We start from the raw sequence: 17953 nt of genomic DNA, 5'->3' as shown, positions 1-17953 counted from the left end.
AGATGCACTTTTATGATGAATAGATGCACTTTTATGATGAATAGATGCACTTTTATGATGGACAGATGCACTTTTATGATGATAGATGCACTTTTATGATGGATAGATGCACTTTTATGAACTTCAAAACAGAAACGGCCATTCACTGCCATTATAAAGCTTGGAAGAGCCAGGACATTTTCCAGGACACAACTCTGATTGTATTCGTCTGAGAGAAGTTGAGGGTGAGTAAACCATGGGCTAATTTTCATTTTCAAGCAGTGTGTGTGTGTGTGTGTGTGAGAGAGAGAGACCTGTGTCTGGCGGACTGCACTGCCGTCTGGGTTCTGCAGATCCGTCTTCATCTCCTCCAGAACACACACCTCCTGCTGCTTCTGCTGGAGCTCCTGATGGACGAGAGCTCGAGTCTCCTGCGCCGACACCGCGGACCGGAACCCGAGAGTCTCTGCGCGATACGAGCCGAACTCCGTCAGCTGCGAGTGCATCCGCTCCCGCTGCTCCTCGATGGAGTGTGTGAGCCGCAGGTTCTCCAGCAGGACCGCCTCGAAGTGTGTGTTCAGACTGATGATGCTGCTGCGGATCCGCTCCGTGTCGCAGTGAACGACGCCGAGCTGCTTCTCCTTCAGACTCAGAGCAGAACACACACACTCGCAGCTCCGGTCCGCTTCCACCAGGGACGCCTGCAGGACACACACACGGATCATTCGCTTTGAAGGAGTAGGACCAGTGTGTGTGCGTTTAAGTCTTGTTTTATTGTATTTTATGTTTGTATGTTGAGTTATCGGTGCACATCATTGTGTTAATAATCAGAATATCTTCCTTTGGCGCCGTTTGGACTTCCATTCATTTCCAGGATATGAATTCTTGATATCAACAATTAAATTTTCACTAGTTAAAATGATAATTCCTGATATCAGGGATTGGATTTCTACTAGTAACAATGCAAATTCTTGATTGAATTTCAACTAGTAAAAACTATAATTCTTGATATCTGTAATTGTATTTTCAATAGTGAAACGTCACCATAGGCTGCCATTCAAGTTCAATTGCTGATATCAAGAATAGACATTTCCACTAGTAACTACGTAATAATTGATATCAAAAATAAAGGTTTTTACTAGTGAGAATTGTATTTCTGATAAGTGAAATTGGAATTTCAACTAGTAAGAAATCAATAAAATGTGATAATGTGAGAAATGTTGAAGGTGTCTGAATAAATTTAGGTTTGACTGTAAATCCAGGACAGTGTGTGTGAGTGTGTGAGTGAGTGTGTGTGAGTGTGTGAGAGAAAGTGAGTGAGTGAATGAGTGTGAGAGAGAGTGAGTGAGTGAGTGAGTGAGTGTGTGTGTGTGTGTGTGTGTGTGTGTGTGTGTGTGTGTGTGTGTGTGTGTGTGTGTGTGTGTGTGTGTAAGTGAGTAAGTGTGTGTGTACCTGTAGCGCGTGTAGTTGCTGCTGCGCGTCTCTCAGTTCCCGCGCGCGCGTCGCGCCCTGATGAAGAACCTCCTGTAACGCGTCATTCAGAGGAAAGTCCTGCTGTCTGAACACAACAAACGGGGCTGTGCTCATTACGAACTCATTCTTACTTATCTTACTGTAAAGTGGCCTGAGGAGTCAGAAACGAATCAGTCGTCTGAACGGTTGATTTCTGTCAGTAAAGCGTCAAATGCTGTCGACTGAAAGTGGCCTCGACAAAAGCGAGCTAACTGGTTATCAAACAATATTTTTTTACAGTCTATGAAAAATACATACACAATTTCGCAGTTTTCCCTTTGATCAGATGAGAATTTACTACATTTTCCACAGAAATATAGCGGATAAACTTTACCTGTGATTGTCCATCATGACAGCGGGAAAACGGATGACAGAGGTGCGCATGCGCGTTAATGCCAATAACGTTATTTTAGTATCGTTGAAAGATCAAGTTTTCGTAATTTATTTTTATTTTATTTTTATGTAGTTTTAATTAATAGTTTTAGTTGTTTAGTGCATCAAATTAAACCAAACACAAACGTTTACTGACCTCATTGGTTCTGGTTCTTGCTCACGCAGCACTTTTGAGTTTCTGTTTTAATAAACCTGGCATTGTACACTATGAATATTGTTGTCTGTGTGATGAATTGATTTTGTTCTTTGGATAAATGTATAAAGGTAGATGTTATAATTGAGCTGACAGAGTGTAATGCTTAAATCTGTTATGCTTAACAGTTATTTTCAAATAAACATTCAAGAACATTATCTTGTGAGGAAGGAATGTTTTTATAATGTTATTTTGTAACCTAACCTTGTAAATAAGGTAAATAAGTTCTAATTATGACAAGAAAAGTGGACATTTTAGAAACATTTCAAGTTTATGTTCCCACAACGTTTTTGGAACAAAAAGGGAAAAAAAGTCATTCTTAGATAAAAAGTCGCAGTTACCTTTGATATTTTTTATTCCCTGGCGGAAATAAACTTCCATAATTTAAATAACACTACAAGAGCAAATACAACTCTTAATAAATGTTCTGATGTCCAACAGTGACTTTTAAGAACTAAACATCCTCAGCTTTTTTGGATTCCTATTACACTTACTCATGTAGACTACACATCCCATGAGCCAACGCGCTGGTGACGTTTCCTGTCAAACAGCACCATGTGATGTTCCTTGGTTTCTCCTCCAGGGGTCGCTGAAATCTCATTTTATTTCTGTTTTAATAGAAAAGTTTATACGACAGCAAGTAATTTTGTTTAAAACTAACTAATAGGAATTAGCAAACAAAATGGAAATCATCACCTGCAATCTATAAAAATGATATATATATATATATGAATCGTCGAGAACCGGTAATCTCAAATGACTGTGATTAGTCCATCCTGAGCAACGCTGAGAAAAGTAACGGCTATCACAACAGCTTACATTGTATCTGACCAATCAGAGCCAGCGCCGGCTACGAAGCCACGCCCTCGAAACATTTCGGTTTCCTTTTTTCTGTGGCCATGCGTGTGCTTGTGCTTCACTGACCTTTACTTTCATAGAGATGACCAGTAAAAGGTCAGTTATCATGACAAAATAAACCTTTAATAGCCAGCTGGAGTGATTTATTAACAGATTCTCCATTAATATGTTTTCGCTGCAGTGGTTAGCTTGCTGCTAGTAAATGCTAAAGCAGCCCTAGACTGAGTGACAACACTGGATCGATGCACCGGGATCGCGCTGATGTCGGCGGCTCTGATGCGGATCCTGAGGCGCGTTTCGCCTCGTCTTCAAACTGTGAGAATCTGCAGATCAAACAGCCACAAAACTGAGGATTTCCTGAAGAACGAGGCGGTTCAGAGACGCATTAAACGCGTGATGGACGAGCAGAAGAGTATCACAGCTCGTTTAGAGAGAGGACAGATGACGGAGTCTGACAGGAGAGCTTTAAACCAAACACTAGTGGAAGCGTCGAGGGTCATTAACGCGTTTGAGAAAACTCAACTAGCGCTCAGAGAACTGGCAGAGATACAGACTCTCATTCACAGTGAGTGTTTCCCAGCATCACTCTAACAGACTGTACCAACTCTACCAGAGATAACTAACCCCAACTCTACCAGATAGTCAACATTAACAGCTAACTAACCCCAACTCTACCAGATAATCAACATTAACAGATAACTAACCCCAACTCTACCAGATAATCAACATTAACAGATAATTAACCCCAACTCTACCAGATAATCAACCCTTACTCTACCAGATAATCAACATTACCAGATAATTAACCCTAACTCTACCAGATAATCAACATTAACAGATAAATAACCCCAACTCAGATAATCAACCTTAACAGATAACTAACCCCAACTCTACCAGATAATCAACATTACCAGATAATTAACCCTAACTGTACCAGATAATCAACCCTTACTCTACCAGATAATCAACATTAACAGATAACTAACCCTAACTCTACCAGATAATCATCCGTAACTCTATATAAATACCCTTTAAAGAGTACATATTGTTTCAAAGCAGCTTCACACTAATAAAGAAGATAATAAAAGAATCAATGATGCAGACTTGATGATGCAAATATGAGACAAGTTAAATAACTGTAGAAGCCAATTTCTGCCACATAACTAAGAAAAAAAGTGCTTTGGTAAATCATAATGATGACAAAAATGTAAAGTCATAATTTCGATTTTGTCTATAATTTTGACTTATTTCATATTTTCGACTTTCATCTCATAATTATGACTTTGTCATAATATTGACTTTTCATCTCATAATTTTGACTTTTTTTTATCTCATAATTGATTGTCATATCAACTTTTTACCTCATAATTGAATGTCACGTACTTTTTTCTCATAATTATGACTTTTTGTCATAATTTCAATTTAGTATGTCATAATTTCCAGTTTTTTAACACTGTCATAATTTTGTCGTTTTATCTCAATTATGACTTAGTATGTCATAATTCCGATTTTTGACAAATTTTGACTTTTTGTAATAAATTTGACGTAGTTTGTCGTAGTTTTTACATAATTATGACTTTTATCAATTATGAATTAGTATGTCATAATTTTGATTGTCAATTCCAACCTTTTTCATCTCATAATTATGGATTAGTATGTTATAATTTCGACTTTATTATCTCACAGTTATGGATTAGTGTCATAATTTTAACTATCTTATAATTGACTTTTTATCTCATAATTATGATTTACAGAAGCATGTTTTATGTCATGTGGTGTGAAATGGTCTTCCATAAATAACTGAATAGTGTCAGGTGAATTGTGACAGGCGTTGATCTGAGAATCCACTCTCCAGAAGACAGAAGTGTTCTCCATATTCTCAGTGTTCTCCATATTCTCAGTGTTCTTCATATTCTCAGTGTTCTTCATGTTCTCAGTGTTCTCCATATTCTCAGTGTTCTCCATATTCTCAGTGTTCTCCATGTTCTGTGTTCTCCATGTTCTGTGTTCTCCATGTTCTCAGTGTTCTTCATGTTCTCAGTGTTCTCCATGTTCTCAGTGTTCTCCATGTTCTCAGTGTTCTCAGTGTTCTCCATGTTCTCAGTGTTCTTCATGTTCTCAGTGTTCTCCATGTTCTCAGTGTTCTCCATGTTCTGTGTTCTCCATGTTCTCAGTGTTCTTCATGTTCTCAGTGTTCTCCATGTTCTCAGTGTTCTCCATGTTCTCAGTGTTCTCAGTGTTCTCCATGTTCTCAGTGTTCTTCATGTTCTCAGTGTTCTCCATGTTCTCAGTGTTCTCCATATTCTCAGTGTTCTCCATATTCTCAGTGTTCTCCATATTCTCAGTGTTCTCCATATTCTCAGTGTTCTCCATGTTCTCAGTGTTCTCCATATTCTCAGTGTTCTTCATGTTCTCAGTGTTCTCCATATTCTCAGTGTTCTCCATATTCTCAGTGTTCTCCATATTCTCAGTGTTCTCCATATTCTCAGTGTTCTCCATATTCTCAGTGTTCTCCATGTTCTCAGTGTTCTCCATATTCTCAGTGTTCTCCATATTCTCAGTGTTCTTCATATTCTCAGTGTTCTTCATGTTCTCAGTGTTCTCCATATTCTCAGTGTTCTCCATATTCTCAGTGTTCTCCATATTCTCAGTGTTCTCCATATTCTCAGTGTTCTCCATATTCTCAGTGTTCTTCATGTTCTCAGTGTTCTTCATATCTCAGTGTTCTCCATATCTCAGTGTTCTTCATATTCTCAGTGTTCTTCATGTTCTCAGTGTTCTCCATATCTCAGTGTTCTCCATATTCTCAGTGTTCTCCATATTCTCAGTGTTCTCCATATTCTCAGTGTTCTCCATATTCTCAGTGTTCTCCATATTCTCAGTGTTCTCCATATTCTCAGTGTTCTTCATGTTCTCAGTGTTCTCCATATTCTCAGTGTTCTCCATATTCTCAGTGTTCTTCATATCTCAGTGTTCTCCATATTCTCAGTGTTCTCCATATTCTCAGTGTTCTCCATGTTCTCAGTGTTCTCCATGTTCTCAGTGTTCTCCATATCTCAGTGTTCTCCATATTCTCAGTGTTCTCCATATTCTCAGTGTTCTCCATATTCTCAGTGTTCTCCATATTCTCAGTGTTCTCCATATTCTCAGTGTTCTTCATATTCTCAGTGTTCTTCATGTTCTCAGTGTTCTCCATGTTCTCAGTGTTCTCCATATTCTCAGTGTTCTTCATGTTCTCAGTGTTCTCCATATTCTCAGTGTTCTCCATATTCTCAGTGTTCTTCATATCTCAGTGTTCTCCATATTCTCAGTGTTCTCCATATTCTCAGTGTTCTCCATATTCTCAGTGTTCTCCATATTCTCAGTGTTCTCCATATTCTCAGTGTTCTTCATGTTCTTAGTGTTCTTCATGTTCTCAGTGTTCTCCATGTTCTCAGTGTTCTCCATATTCTCAGTGTTCTCCATATTCTCAGTGTTCTCCATGTTCTCAGTGTTCTCCATGTTCTCAGTGTTCTCCATGTTCTCAGTGTTCTCCATATTCTCAGTGTTCTCCATATTCTCAGTGTTCTCCATATTCTCAGTGTTCTTCATGTTCTTAGTGTTCTTCATGTTCTCAGTGTTCTCCATGTTCTCAGTGTTCTCCATGTTCTCAGTGTTCTCCATATTCTCAGTGTTCTCCATGTTCTCAGTGTTCTCCATGTTCTCAGTGTTCTCCATGTTCTCAGTGTTCTCCATGTTCTCAGTGTTCTCCATATTCTCAGTGTTCTCCATATTCTCAGTGTTCTCCATATTCTCAGTGTTCTTCATGTTCTCAGTGTTCTCCATGTTCTCAGTGTTCTTCATATCTCAGTGTTCTCCATATCTCAGTGTTCTTCATATTCTCAGTGTTCTTCATGTTCTCAGTGTTCTCCATATCTCAGTGTTCTCCATATTCTCAGTGTTCTCCATATTCTCAGTGTTCTCCATATTCTCAGTGTTCTCCATATTCTCAGTGTTCTCCATATTCTCAGTGTTCTTCATATTCTCAGTGTTCTTCATGTTCTCAGTGTTCTCCATGTTCTCAGTGTTCTCCATATTCTCAGTGTTCTCCATATTCTCAGTGTTCTCCATGTTCTCAGTGTTCTCCATATTCTCAGTGTTCTCCATATTCTCAGTGTTCTTCATATCTCAGTGTTCTTCATATCTCAGTGTTCTCCATATTCTCAGTGTTCTCCATATTCTCAGTGTTCTCCATATTCTCAGTGTTCTCCATATTCTCAGTGTTCTCCATATTCTCAGTGTTCTTCATGTTCTCAGTGTTCTCCATGTTCTCAGTGTTCTCCATGTTCTCAGTGTTCTCCATATTCTCAGTGTTCTCCATATTCTCAGTGTTCTCCATATTCTCAGTGTTCTCCATATTCTCAGTGTTCTTCATATTCTCAGTGTTCTCCATATTCTCAGTGTTCTCCATATTCTCAGTGTTCTTCATATTCTCAGTGTTCTTCATCTCATAATAATCATCTCATAAAGATTTCAATCAAGGAATATGAGGGCACGTGATTTTACTCTTGATTTTACTCTTTAAACTTACTTACAACAAACATTTTCTACTTTTCCTCACTGAGAAGCACTACTGCTCAAACCTCATAGTCACAACGCGGACTGTTGAGCAGACGTGTCTCAAGCCTGTTAGTGATTCTACGCTGGATACTCTTATAGGTTACTCCCGGGGATCACGGCTGAACGCGTCTTCTCAACACTCACTTACAAACATTTTTCACCTATCGTGTGTCTACTCTACACCCGTACCACTTAAAAGACGGATTATATCTAAGACGCTTGTCAGAAATTAGTATTAATTGATAGCATCACTGGTAGTGTCGTTGCTAACTTACTGTCCATCTGTTAAAATGGCGAATATATCAGATGCAAGTAGTCTACCTTTTGGTGCAGGTGAGGACACATTTGAGCTGCACGCGGTACAGTCTGAGCTGGAAGCTGTTGAGAAACAGATCCACGACCTTTTAGTGAGACAGGCCGAGCTGAGAGACCGGCGTTTAGCTCTTGAAACATCACGCGCTGATGCTCACAAATCAGAGATTAATGTTACTAACCGGCTGACTCCGACCTCGTCTACTCCGTGCGTTACTCGGCATCGGTCCCGAGCGCCAAGGTCGCGATCAGCCATGGTCTCGTTCACTCCGGCTCCAACACGCCACCACGAAGCCTGGATATTTCCGCAGCGGAAGACGCGAGTCAGGTCTAGACCAAGACCCTCTCCGACCCTCCCGGTTTTCGAGTTATCCACACAAAACCGCTTCTCCGCTCTCCGCGTAACAGAACGCGATGCTTTGATCATCGGTGATTCCATTGTTCGGCACGTCCATGCTACATCAGGTAAAAATAAGGTGCACAGTCACTGCTTTCCTGGTGCTCGTGTTTCTGAAATCGCTGCTCGCGTTCCCGAGATTCTGAACGATAACGAGCGCGTCGGAACTGTGGTCCTGCACGCGGGAGTGAACGACATCAGGCTGCGCCAGACGGAGGTTCTAAAGAAAGACTTCAGGAATCTGATCGATACGGTACGCAGCACATCGCCTGATATAACGATCATTGTGTCAGGACCGCTTCCCACGTACCGTCTAGGACATGACAAGTTTAGTAGATTATTCGCGCTAAATGAATGGTTAACGTCATGGTGCAATGAGCAGAAACTGCTCTTTGTAAATAATTGGAATCTGTTTTGGGAGCGTCCTAGGCTATACCGTGCTGATGGCTTACACCCAAACAGATTCGGATCGGATCTTCTGTCAGATAACATCTCAAAAATGTTAAATACCTTTTGACTAGTAACCAAAAGTCCAAATCATAGTCTCTGCTGCACCAAATTAACTGATATAAATAGTAGTGTAGAACATTGCATAGAAACTGTGTCTATTCCTCGTTTAGTGCGATCAAATAATAAATCTACTGCAGGATCTAGGAAAAATCTAATTGTTATTAAAACAGAAAATGTTGCTATTAGTAAACAAAAACAATTTCTAAAGCTAGGTCTTTTAAACATTAGATCACTCACACCTAAGGCAGTTATTGTAAATGAAATAGTCACAGATAATAGCATAGATGTACTTTGCCTTACTAAAACCTGGCTTAAACCAAATGATTATTTCGGTCTAAATGAGTCTACTCCATCAGGATACTCCTATAAGCACGAGCCCCGTCTGAATGGTCGTGGCGGCGGTATTGCAACTATCTATAGAGATATTCTCAATGTTACTCAGAAAACGGGTTATAAGTTTATTTCATTTGAAGTACTTGTACTAAATGTTACGCTCTTAGATGATAGAAAAACATCCCTATTATCTTTAGCCTTGGCTACCGTATATAGACCACCAGGGCCTTACGCTGATTTCCTAAAAGAATTTGCAAATTTTCTCTCAGATCTATTGGTCAATGTCGATAAAATATTAATTGTTGGAGATTTTAACATACACGTAGATAATCAAAATGATACGTTAGGGGCTGCGTTTATAGACTTATTAAACTCCTTTGGGGTTAAGCAAAACGTTACCGGACCAACTCATCGTTTTAATCATACACTCGATTTAATTATATCACATGGAACCGATCCAACCGATATAGATATCATTCCGCAAAGTGATGATGTAACTGACCATTACATGGTAACTTGCATATTACGTACCCCGGTAATATATCATGCTGCGCCGCGTTATCGATTAGGCAGAACAATCCTTCCATCCACCATAGATAATTTTTCAAATTGCTTATCGGATCTGTCTCAGCTGCTGCCTGAACCTAAACAAACAGATGAACTAGACGAACTATACTACTCGTGTTCTAAAGAGAGAAACCCGTAATTTAGAGCGTAAATGGAAACAAACTAATTTAGAGGTTTTTAGAATCGCTTGGAAAGAGATTACGTCACGCTATAAAAAGGCCCTAAAAGCGGCCAGGGCTGAGCATCTCCGCAAACTAATAGAAAATAACCAAAACAATCCTAGGTTCTTATTTAACACCGTGGCGAGACTAACAAATAAACAAGCGTCACCTGGACAAAATATATCATTACTACAGTTTAGTAGTAATGATTTCATGAATTTTTTCACTGAGAAAATAGAAAACATCAGATCCACAATTGTAAACGTTCAATCCTCAATCGCGCCTTATAATTCAGCCTCGATTATCACCCCGCAAGAACAATTACAGTGCTTTACAACTATAGAACAAAAAGAGTTAAATAAATTTATCATTTCCTCTAAAACAACATGTTTATTAGATCCCATACCAACTAAACTATTGAAAGAAGTGTTACCTATAGTGGAAGAGCCTCTCCTCAATATTATTAACTCGTCTTTATCTTTAGGTCATGTTCCAAGAACATTTAAATTGGCAGTTATAAAACCACTCATTAAGAAACCACAATTAGACCCAAATAACCTAGCAAATTATAGACCCATTTCAAATCTTCCTTTTATGTCCAAAATATTAGAAAAAGTTGTGTCTGCCCAACTGGGCTCTTTCTTGCAAGAAAATGACACCTATGAAAAGTTTCAGTCTGGGTTCAGGCCGCATCATAGCACTGAAACTGCGCTCGTTAAAATCACAAATGATTTACTTTTAGCTTCTGACCAAGGCTGTATCTCAATACTAGTTTTACTTGATCTTAGTGCTGCGTTCGATACTATAGATCACACAATACTCTTAGATCGGCTACAAAACTATACCGGTGTTCAAGGACAAGCATTAAGCTGCACTGTAAAAAAAAATCCCCTAAAAAAACGGTAAATCTCTGGCAGCAAAGTTTCCAGACGGGTTCTGTTAAATTACAGCAAATAACCATTTCACAAAATTACAGGCAAAAACCGTAAAAATACAGAATTGACTTTACGGTCAAAATTAATTAAATTACAGTACTTTACTGTTGATAATGGCTTATTAAACCGTGGAAAAACGGATAAATTATGTCAAATTACATAAAAAGAACATTTAACTTTAAGGTTAAACTGTAAATTTAGGGTTTTATAAAGTTATTTTATAATAATGCTCTGTCTATCTACAGTAATTATCTTTTAATATATAGTTTTTCTGTGTAAAATAACTATGAATATATGTATAAAAATGTAATAAGTACATAAATTCAAATACAAAGTTTGTATATTTACTGTTTTAATTTTTGCAGATCCAGTTTCACAACATTGACCAATCTCTAATTAAGTACTTAATAATAGCAAATTTACAGTCAATTTCTGTTAAATTAACTAAATGTACAAGTACGGAATACCTGCACATTTACAGTATTACTCATTAAACAAACACTGAACATCAAGATATGTGAATGATAGGAACATGTCAAATAGAACAAGTAAAAATATCCACATTAAAAGACAATTGCTGTATGCCTTTATACTCTAATATAACTTATTTCAAACATTTACAATTACATTTTATCCAAAGTGACTTAAAATTAAGAGAACAATAGAAGCAACAAGTGCAGTGACAAGTCCCAGTTAGTGTAGCACAGTGCACAATTTTTCTTTTTTTTATTAAAACAAAGATTTAGTATTATTGGGTCAAGTGTTTATGTAAAGATGGATCTTTAGCAGTTTCTTGAAAATGTGTTGAGTTGGGCAGGTCATCCCACCAGCAGGGAACAGTCCAGGGAAAGGTCAGTGAAAGTGATTTTGTGAAGCAGTGAATTTAGGTCTTGCTGCAGCATCTGGATCAGTTGCAGAGGTTTGACTGATGCTGGAAGAGCTGCCAGGAGAGCATTACAATAGTCCAGTCTGGATAGAACAAGAGCTTAGACAAGGAGTTGTGTGGCTCCGATAGGAAGGGCCGGATCTTTCTGATGTTGTATAAGGCAAATCAGCAGGATCACACAGCAAGGATGGATTGGCTGAAACCATAAGCAGTTGTGTCTTGGCAAGGTTGAGTTGAAGGTGAAGGTCATTCATCCAGCAAGAATTTTCCATCAGGTAGGCTGAGATAAACGTCAGATCCTCTGGCTGGAATGAAAGGTAGAGATATGTGTCATTAAGTGAAAGTCATGTTTCTAAATGACAGAGCCAAGTTACACTACCAAAAAAAAAAAAAAAAAAAAAAAAAAAAAGTAAATAGATGGGTGGAATCTAACACAATTGTGGTCTTACTGTACGTTCACACCGCCGCCGGCGAGAGCGGCAAAATTCGCTCTCGCCGCCCTGCCACCGACGCCGTAGAAAGATTCGGGGACGCTCTGACGTAGATTAGAATGCGTGATTTTTTTCCTCTCAGCCGGAGGACTTCTATATTCCGATTGGTTGCCGCCGAACCGCGTCATAGCTTATTACCATAAAGTTGACTTGATTTCAACTCCTCTTGCCGTCCAAGACACGCCGCCTTCGCCGGAGCTCGCCGCCGGCTCTCATTGAAAATAAATGGCTCCGGCCACTTTGACGCTCTCGCCGCCGGCGGTGTGAACGCACAGTTACTGTAGCAAAACCAAACCTTGTGCAGCTCCAGTGGCCTCACAAGGATCAAATGAATATTCACATGGGAAAATATACAGTGTAAAACAAATGACATTTTCTGCCACTTTTAGTGCAATCTTATGGAATCAGAAGACTCTGCCATTACAATATTTTAAATTACTTTTTCCCATACCTTGTTTGCCATGATCATTCTGCTTTCCACTTGACCTGAAATCACACACAAAAAAAATATAAATATATTTTTTTTAACAACTCAGTATTACATTTACACATGTCAGAATATGTTCCACTGAGACAATGCAAACCTCAACTGACTATGATCTGGAAGCTGAGCAGGAAAGGCTAACAGTGATGTTTTGAGCTGAGACACCTGGGGGTGTAACTGCCTGTTCATCTGGATCAATGCAATTTTCATAACCAATGATCAAAAGTATCCTATGAAAAAGGCTACTATGATGACCCCAGGCCATCCAAAATGTAGATAAGTTCATTTCTTCATCAGAACACAAACATTCTATCAACTTTTATTTTATAAGCCTAATATATGCACATGTAGGCCTATGCATTCTATAGCTAACGTTAACGTTACGTGTTGGCAAGCAGATGCAGCCAGAATTTGCAATTTATCATGATGTGTTCATATTCTAGTCTCATGTGCTTTCCTGTATCATCAAGTACAGTATTTACTGAATTCGTTTTCTTAACAGTCTTGATAGCCACGTTAACCCTTACGGAAATTAACTATGGTTTAACCACACAGAGGAGAAAAAAAAAAAAAAAAAAAAAAAAAAAAAAAAAACATGGTAGGCCTATTTTTAGTATAACTGTGGTTATTAAAAATGGTAATAAAAATCCGCCAAAAACGTGGTTACTATAATTTTACTAACTTTATAATTAAAACCAAGGATATTTTTTAAGAGAAGAGTTTTCAGCTTCCAGACAGTGTTTCAAAATGTCCCGCCATTTAAGAGACTGATTTACTGACAGATAACGTTACTATCGCGTATTAAAGAAGATTTTATACACAATTAAACAGACTTTGATATGTATAACAAGTCTACGAAAGCTCGTTTTAGGTCTTTTGAGGTGTGGGTTCAACTGATCGTTCTTAAAACAGATGAAAAATGTAAAGACGCATGCTACATTTTCAGTGTTTTGCCCTCCAGCTCTCGCCAGTTAACTGAACATCATTTAAGAATGCTAACGTTAGCTTGAAAACTGTAAACGTAACACAAATGTAATATAAAATATCGTTCACATTTAACTTAGTATAATGAGACTCTTACCTCAGCCGGTGATCGGTTGGCATGATGTCCGCCGTGACGAATAAGGCTCACTGAAAAGGGCGTTTATTTCCGAAGAATCCAAACGGACAGTCTGACAGACAACAACAGCTCCTGCTCACAGAGCTGCTCTTGACGAATACGATTGCTTTGCACCACTGTTGATCTCACAATCCACTTCACGAGAGTAGACTGAATTCAAATCTCCCGCTTGCCCAAACTCGACTGATCAGCTACAGCTAACGTTAACCGTTGTGGGCGGGAGTAAACAGCGGAAATGAATTTGAATTCATTTCCGCGCGCACTCACACACACACACACACACACACACAAAGCCCTGAATGTGAAGCAACGGAGATTTGGAAAAATATTCATAAAATATACATGAAATTATGGGAGAATAAGACAATGAAATAATGATCAAAATGAGTATAAAATAAAATGTGAAATAAAAAATAATTCAATACAGGCCTACTGTAGCCTATGTAGGGTAGGCTACTGTATGTACAAATACTACTATTTAACCTTTAAAAAGCTCACATTAACCCCCACATGCTTAATAATCTGAAAGGAAAACATATTGAATAGATGCTGATTTCCGCAGTTATACCTTCTTTTCTTTGTTTTCTAATTTCACAGAAAAAATCTGTAAAATATTACTTTATAATTTCTGTAAAATTACACATAACTCTGTAAAAATACAGACAAGTTCCTTTTAAAAAACGTAAAATTGCTGTAAAACCAAAATACAAGCAATTACCTGTAAATTTAACAATGGACCTTTAAATTACAGCAAATGCCTTTTATTTTACAGATATTTGCTGTATAATGACAAAACGGTAAAATTCTGTAAAAAAATACAGACAATTACCTGTAAAATTACACTTTTTTTTTACAGTGTGGTTCAGATCATACCTATCTGACCGCTACCATTTTGTCTATTTAAACGGAGAAAAATCGATCATAACTCCAGTAAACTATGGAGTGCCGCAAGGATCTGTGTTAGGCCCTCTATTATTCTCAATATATATGCTGCCACTTGGAAATATTATAAGGAAACATGGAATTAGTTTCCATTGTTATGCTGATGACACTCAACTATATATTTCATCACGGCCGGATGAAAACGCTAAATTATCCAAATTGACAGAGTGTGTTAAAGATATAAAAGATTGGATGACGCACAATTTTCTTTTATTAAATCCAGATAAGACAGAGGTAATACTTATCGGTTCAAAAAACCGCCCACAAAACCTCTCACAATACAACTTTAACATAGTAGGGTGTCCTGTTACTTTATCCTCTACAGTAAAAGACCTGGGTGTTATATTAGATTGTAACTTGTCTTTTGAAAATCATATTTCATATGTTACAAAAACAGCATTTTTTCACCTTAGAAATATTGCTAAATTACGTAACATGCTATCTGTTTCTGATGCAGAAAAGCTAGTTCATGCATTCATGACCTCGAGACTAGATTACTGTAATGCTTTATTAGCTGGTTGTCCTGCATCCTCAATAAACAAGCTACAGTTAGTCCAAAATGCCGCCGCTAGAGTTCTTACTAGATCAAGAAAGTTTGACCATATAACACCAATTTTATCATCACTACATTGGTTACCTATAAAGTTCCGTATTAATTACAAGGTATTGCTACTGACTTATAAAGCCCTAAACGGCTTAGCTCCAGTTTATTTAACGGATCTTCTATCGCCCTATAATCCATCGCGCTCTTTAAGATCACTAAATTCGAGGCTTCTGGTCATACCTAGGATATCCAGATCCACCAAAGGAGGGAGAGCATTTTCACATTTAGCACCAAAACTCTGGAATAGCCTTCCTGATACTGTTCGTTGCTCAGATTCGCTCTCCCAGTTTAAAACTAGATTAAAGACGCATCTCTTCAGCCAGGCATTCATATAATATTTTAATCTTACAGTTAAATCCGGTCTCTACTTCATTAACGCCAGAGGAGAACTGGCCCCCGACTGAGCCTGGGTTCTCCCAAGGTTTTTTTTTCTCCATTAGGTCACCTAATGGAGTTTTTCGGTTCCTTGCCACTGTTGCCTTTGGCTTGCTCAGTTGGGGATACTTAATTTGATTAATCGATTCAACAGTGCTATTGATCTGCATTACCAAATGTGGATGTTTTACACCAGAAACAAACACTGATGTACTATTTTATTTAATACTGTGAAGCTGCTTTGATACAATCTGTATTGTGAAAAGCGCTATATAAATAAAGTTGACTTGACTTGACTTGACTTCATGTTCTCAGTGTTCTCCATATTCTCAGTGTTCTTCATGTTCTCAGTGTTCTCCATGTTCTCAGTGTTCTCCATATTCTCAGTGTTCTTCATGTTCTCAGTGTTCTCCATATTCTCAGTGTTCTCCATATTCTCAGTGTTCTCCATATTCTCAGTGTTCTCCATATTCTCAGTGTTCTCCATGTTCTCAGTGTTCTCCATGTTCTCAGTGTTCTCCATGTTCTCAGTGTTCTCCATGTTCTCAGTGTTCTCCATGTTCTCAGTGTTCTTCATGTTCTCAGTGTTCTCCATGTTCTCAGTGTTCTCCATATTCTCAGTGTTCTCCATATTCTCAGTGTTCTCCATGTTCTCAGTGTTCTCCATGTTCTCAGTGTTCTCCATGTTCTCAGTGTTCTCCATATTCTCAGTGTTCTCCATATTCTCAGTGTTCTCCATATTCTCAGTGTTCTTAATATTCTCAGTGTTCTCCATATTCTCAGTGTTCTCCATGTTCTCAGTGTTCTCCATGTTCTCAGTGTTCTCCATGTTCTCAGTGTTCTCCATATTCTCAGTGTTCTCCATATTCTCAGTGTTCTCCATATTCTCAGTGTTCTCCATATTCTCAGTGTTCTCCATATTCTCAGTGTTCTCCATGTTCTCAGTGTTCTCCATGTTCTCAGTGTTCTCCATGTTCTCAGTGTTCTCCATGTTCTCAGTGTTCTCCATATTCTCAGTGTTCTCCATATTCTCAGTGTTCTTAATATTCTCAGTGTTCTCCATATTCTCAGTGTTCTTCATGTTCTCAGTGTTCTCCATGTTCTCAGTGTTCTCCATGTTCTCAGTGTTCTCCATGTTCTCAGTGTTCTCCATATTCTCAGTGTTCTCCATATTCTCAGTGTTCTCCATATTCTCAGTGTTCTCCATGTTCTCAGTGTTCTCCATGTTCTCAGTGTTCTCCATGTTCTCAGTGTTCTCCATATTCTCAGTGTTCTCCATATTCTCAGTGTTCTCCATATTCTCAGTGTTCTTAATATTCTCAGTGTTCTTAATATTCTCAGTGTTCTCCATATTCTCAGTGTTCTCCATATTCTCAGTGTTCTCCATGTTCTCAGTGTTCTCCATGTTCTCAGTGTTCTCCATGTTCTCAGTGTTCTCCATATTCTCAGTGTTCTCCATATTCTCAGTGTTCTTAATATTCTCAGTGTTCTCCATATTCTCAGTGTTCTTCATGTTCTCAGTGTTCTCCATGTTCTCAGTGTTCTCCATGTTCTCAGTGTTCTCCATGTTCTCAGTGTTCTCCATGTTCTCAGTGTTCTCCATGTTCTCAGTGTTCTTCATGTTCTCAGTGTTCTCCATGTTCTCAGTGTTCTCCATGTTCTCAGTGTTCTTCATATTCTCAGTGTCTTCATATTCTCAGTGTTCTCCATGTTCTCAGTGTTCTTCATGTTCTCAGTGTTATCCATGTTCTCAGTGTTCTCCATGTTCTGTGTTCTCCATGTTCTCAGTGTTCTTCATGTTCTCAGTGTTCTCCATGTTCTCAGTGTTCTCCATGTTCTCAGTGTTCTCAGTGTTCTCCATGTTCTCAGTGTTCTTCATGTTCTCAGTGTTCTCCATGTTCTCAGTGTTCTCCATATTCTCAGTGTTCTCCATATTCTCAGTGTTCTCCATATTCTCAGTGTTCTCCATATTCTCAGTGTTCTCCATGTTCTCAGTGTTCTCCATGTTCTCAGTGTTCTCCATATTCTCAGTGTTCTCCATATTCTCAGTGTTCTTCATGTTCTCAGTGTTCTCCATATTCTCAGTGTTCTCCATATTCTCAGTGTTCTCCATGTTCTCAGTGTTCTCCATATTCTCAGTGTTCTTCATATTCTCAGTGTTCTTCATGTTCTCAGTGTTCTCCATATTCTCAGTGTTCTCCATATTCTCAGTGTTCTCCATATTCTCAGTGTTCTCCATGTTCTCAGTGTTCTCCATATTCTCAGTGTTCTCCATATTCTCAGTGTTCTTCATGAGTTCTTC

The 17953-nt window shown here is 38.5% G+C and overlaps 2 protein-coding genes and 1 long non-coding RNA gene across 4 annotated transcripts in view; 1 reads left to right on the top strand and 2 right to left on the bottom strand.

The window, feature by feature from the left end:
* ccdc122 (coiled-coil domain containing 122) overlaps positions 1-2047 on the bottom strand; it is a 12255-nt gene extending 10208 nt beyond the window's left edge. The window contains exons 1-3 of the mRNA XM_081380100.1: positions 1826-2047; positions 1432-1537; positions 294-680 (exon numbers count right to left, since the gene is read on the bottom strand). Coding sequence (XP_081236226.1) covers positions 294-680; positions 1432-1537; positions 1826-1875 — 543 coding nt within the window. The 5' untranslated portion in view covers positions 1876-2047. The remainder of the gene's footprint in view (positions 1-293; positions 681-1431; positions 1538-1825) is intronic.
* mtrf1 (mitochondrial translational release factor 1) overlaps positions 1958-17953 on the top strand; it is a 20627-nt gene continuing 4631 nt past the window's right edge. The window contains exons 1-2 of one of the 2 annotated variants that reach the window (XM_081380099.1): positions 2930-3031; positions 3117-3500. In XM_081380099.1, the coding sequence (XP_081236225.1) occupies positions 3197-3500 (304 nt within the window). In that variant the 5' untranslated portion in view covers positions 2930-3031; positions 3117-3196. Of the gene's footprint in view, positions 3501-17953 lie in introns of both variants that reach the window. The other variant, XM_081380098.1, reaches the window with a different exon arrangement.
* Positions 11087-15561, bottom strand: LOC308699352. Its single transcript, XR_014031176.1, has 3 exons — positions 13692-15561; positions 12578-12612; positions 11087-11940 (listed from the first exon to the last, which is right to left on the bottom strand). It is a non-coding gene; the product is annotated as an uncharacterized lncRNA (long non-coding RNA).

The sequence above is a fragment of the Scardinius erythrophthalmus genome (genome assembly GCF_964197995.2).
Source record: "Scardinius erythrophthalmus genome assembly, chromosome: 12".
Lineage (NCBI taxonomy): Eukaryota > Metazoa > Chordata > Actinopteri > Cypriniformes > Leuciscidae > Scardinius > Scardinius erythrophthalmus.
This window is presented reverse-complemented; position numbering and strand designations above follow the sequence as displayed.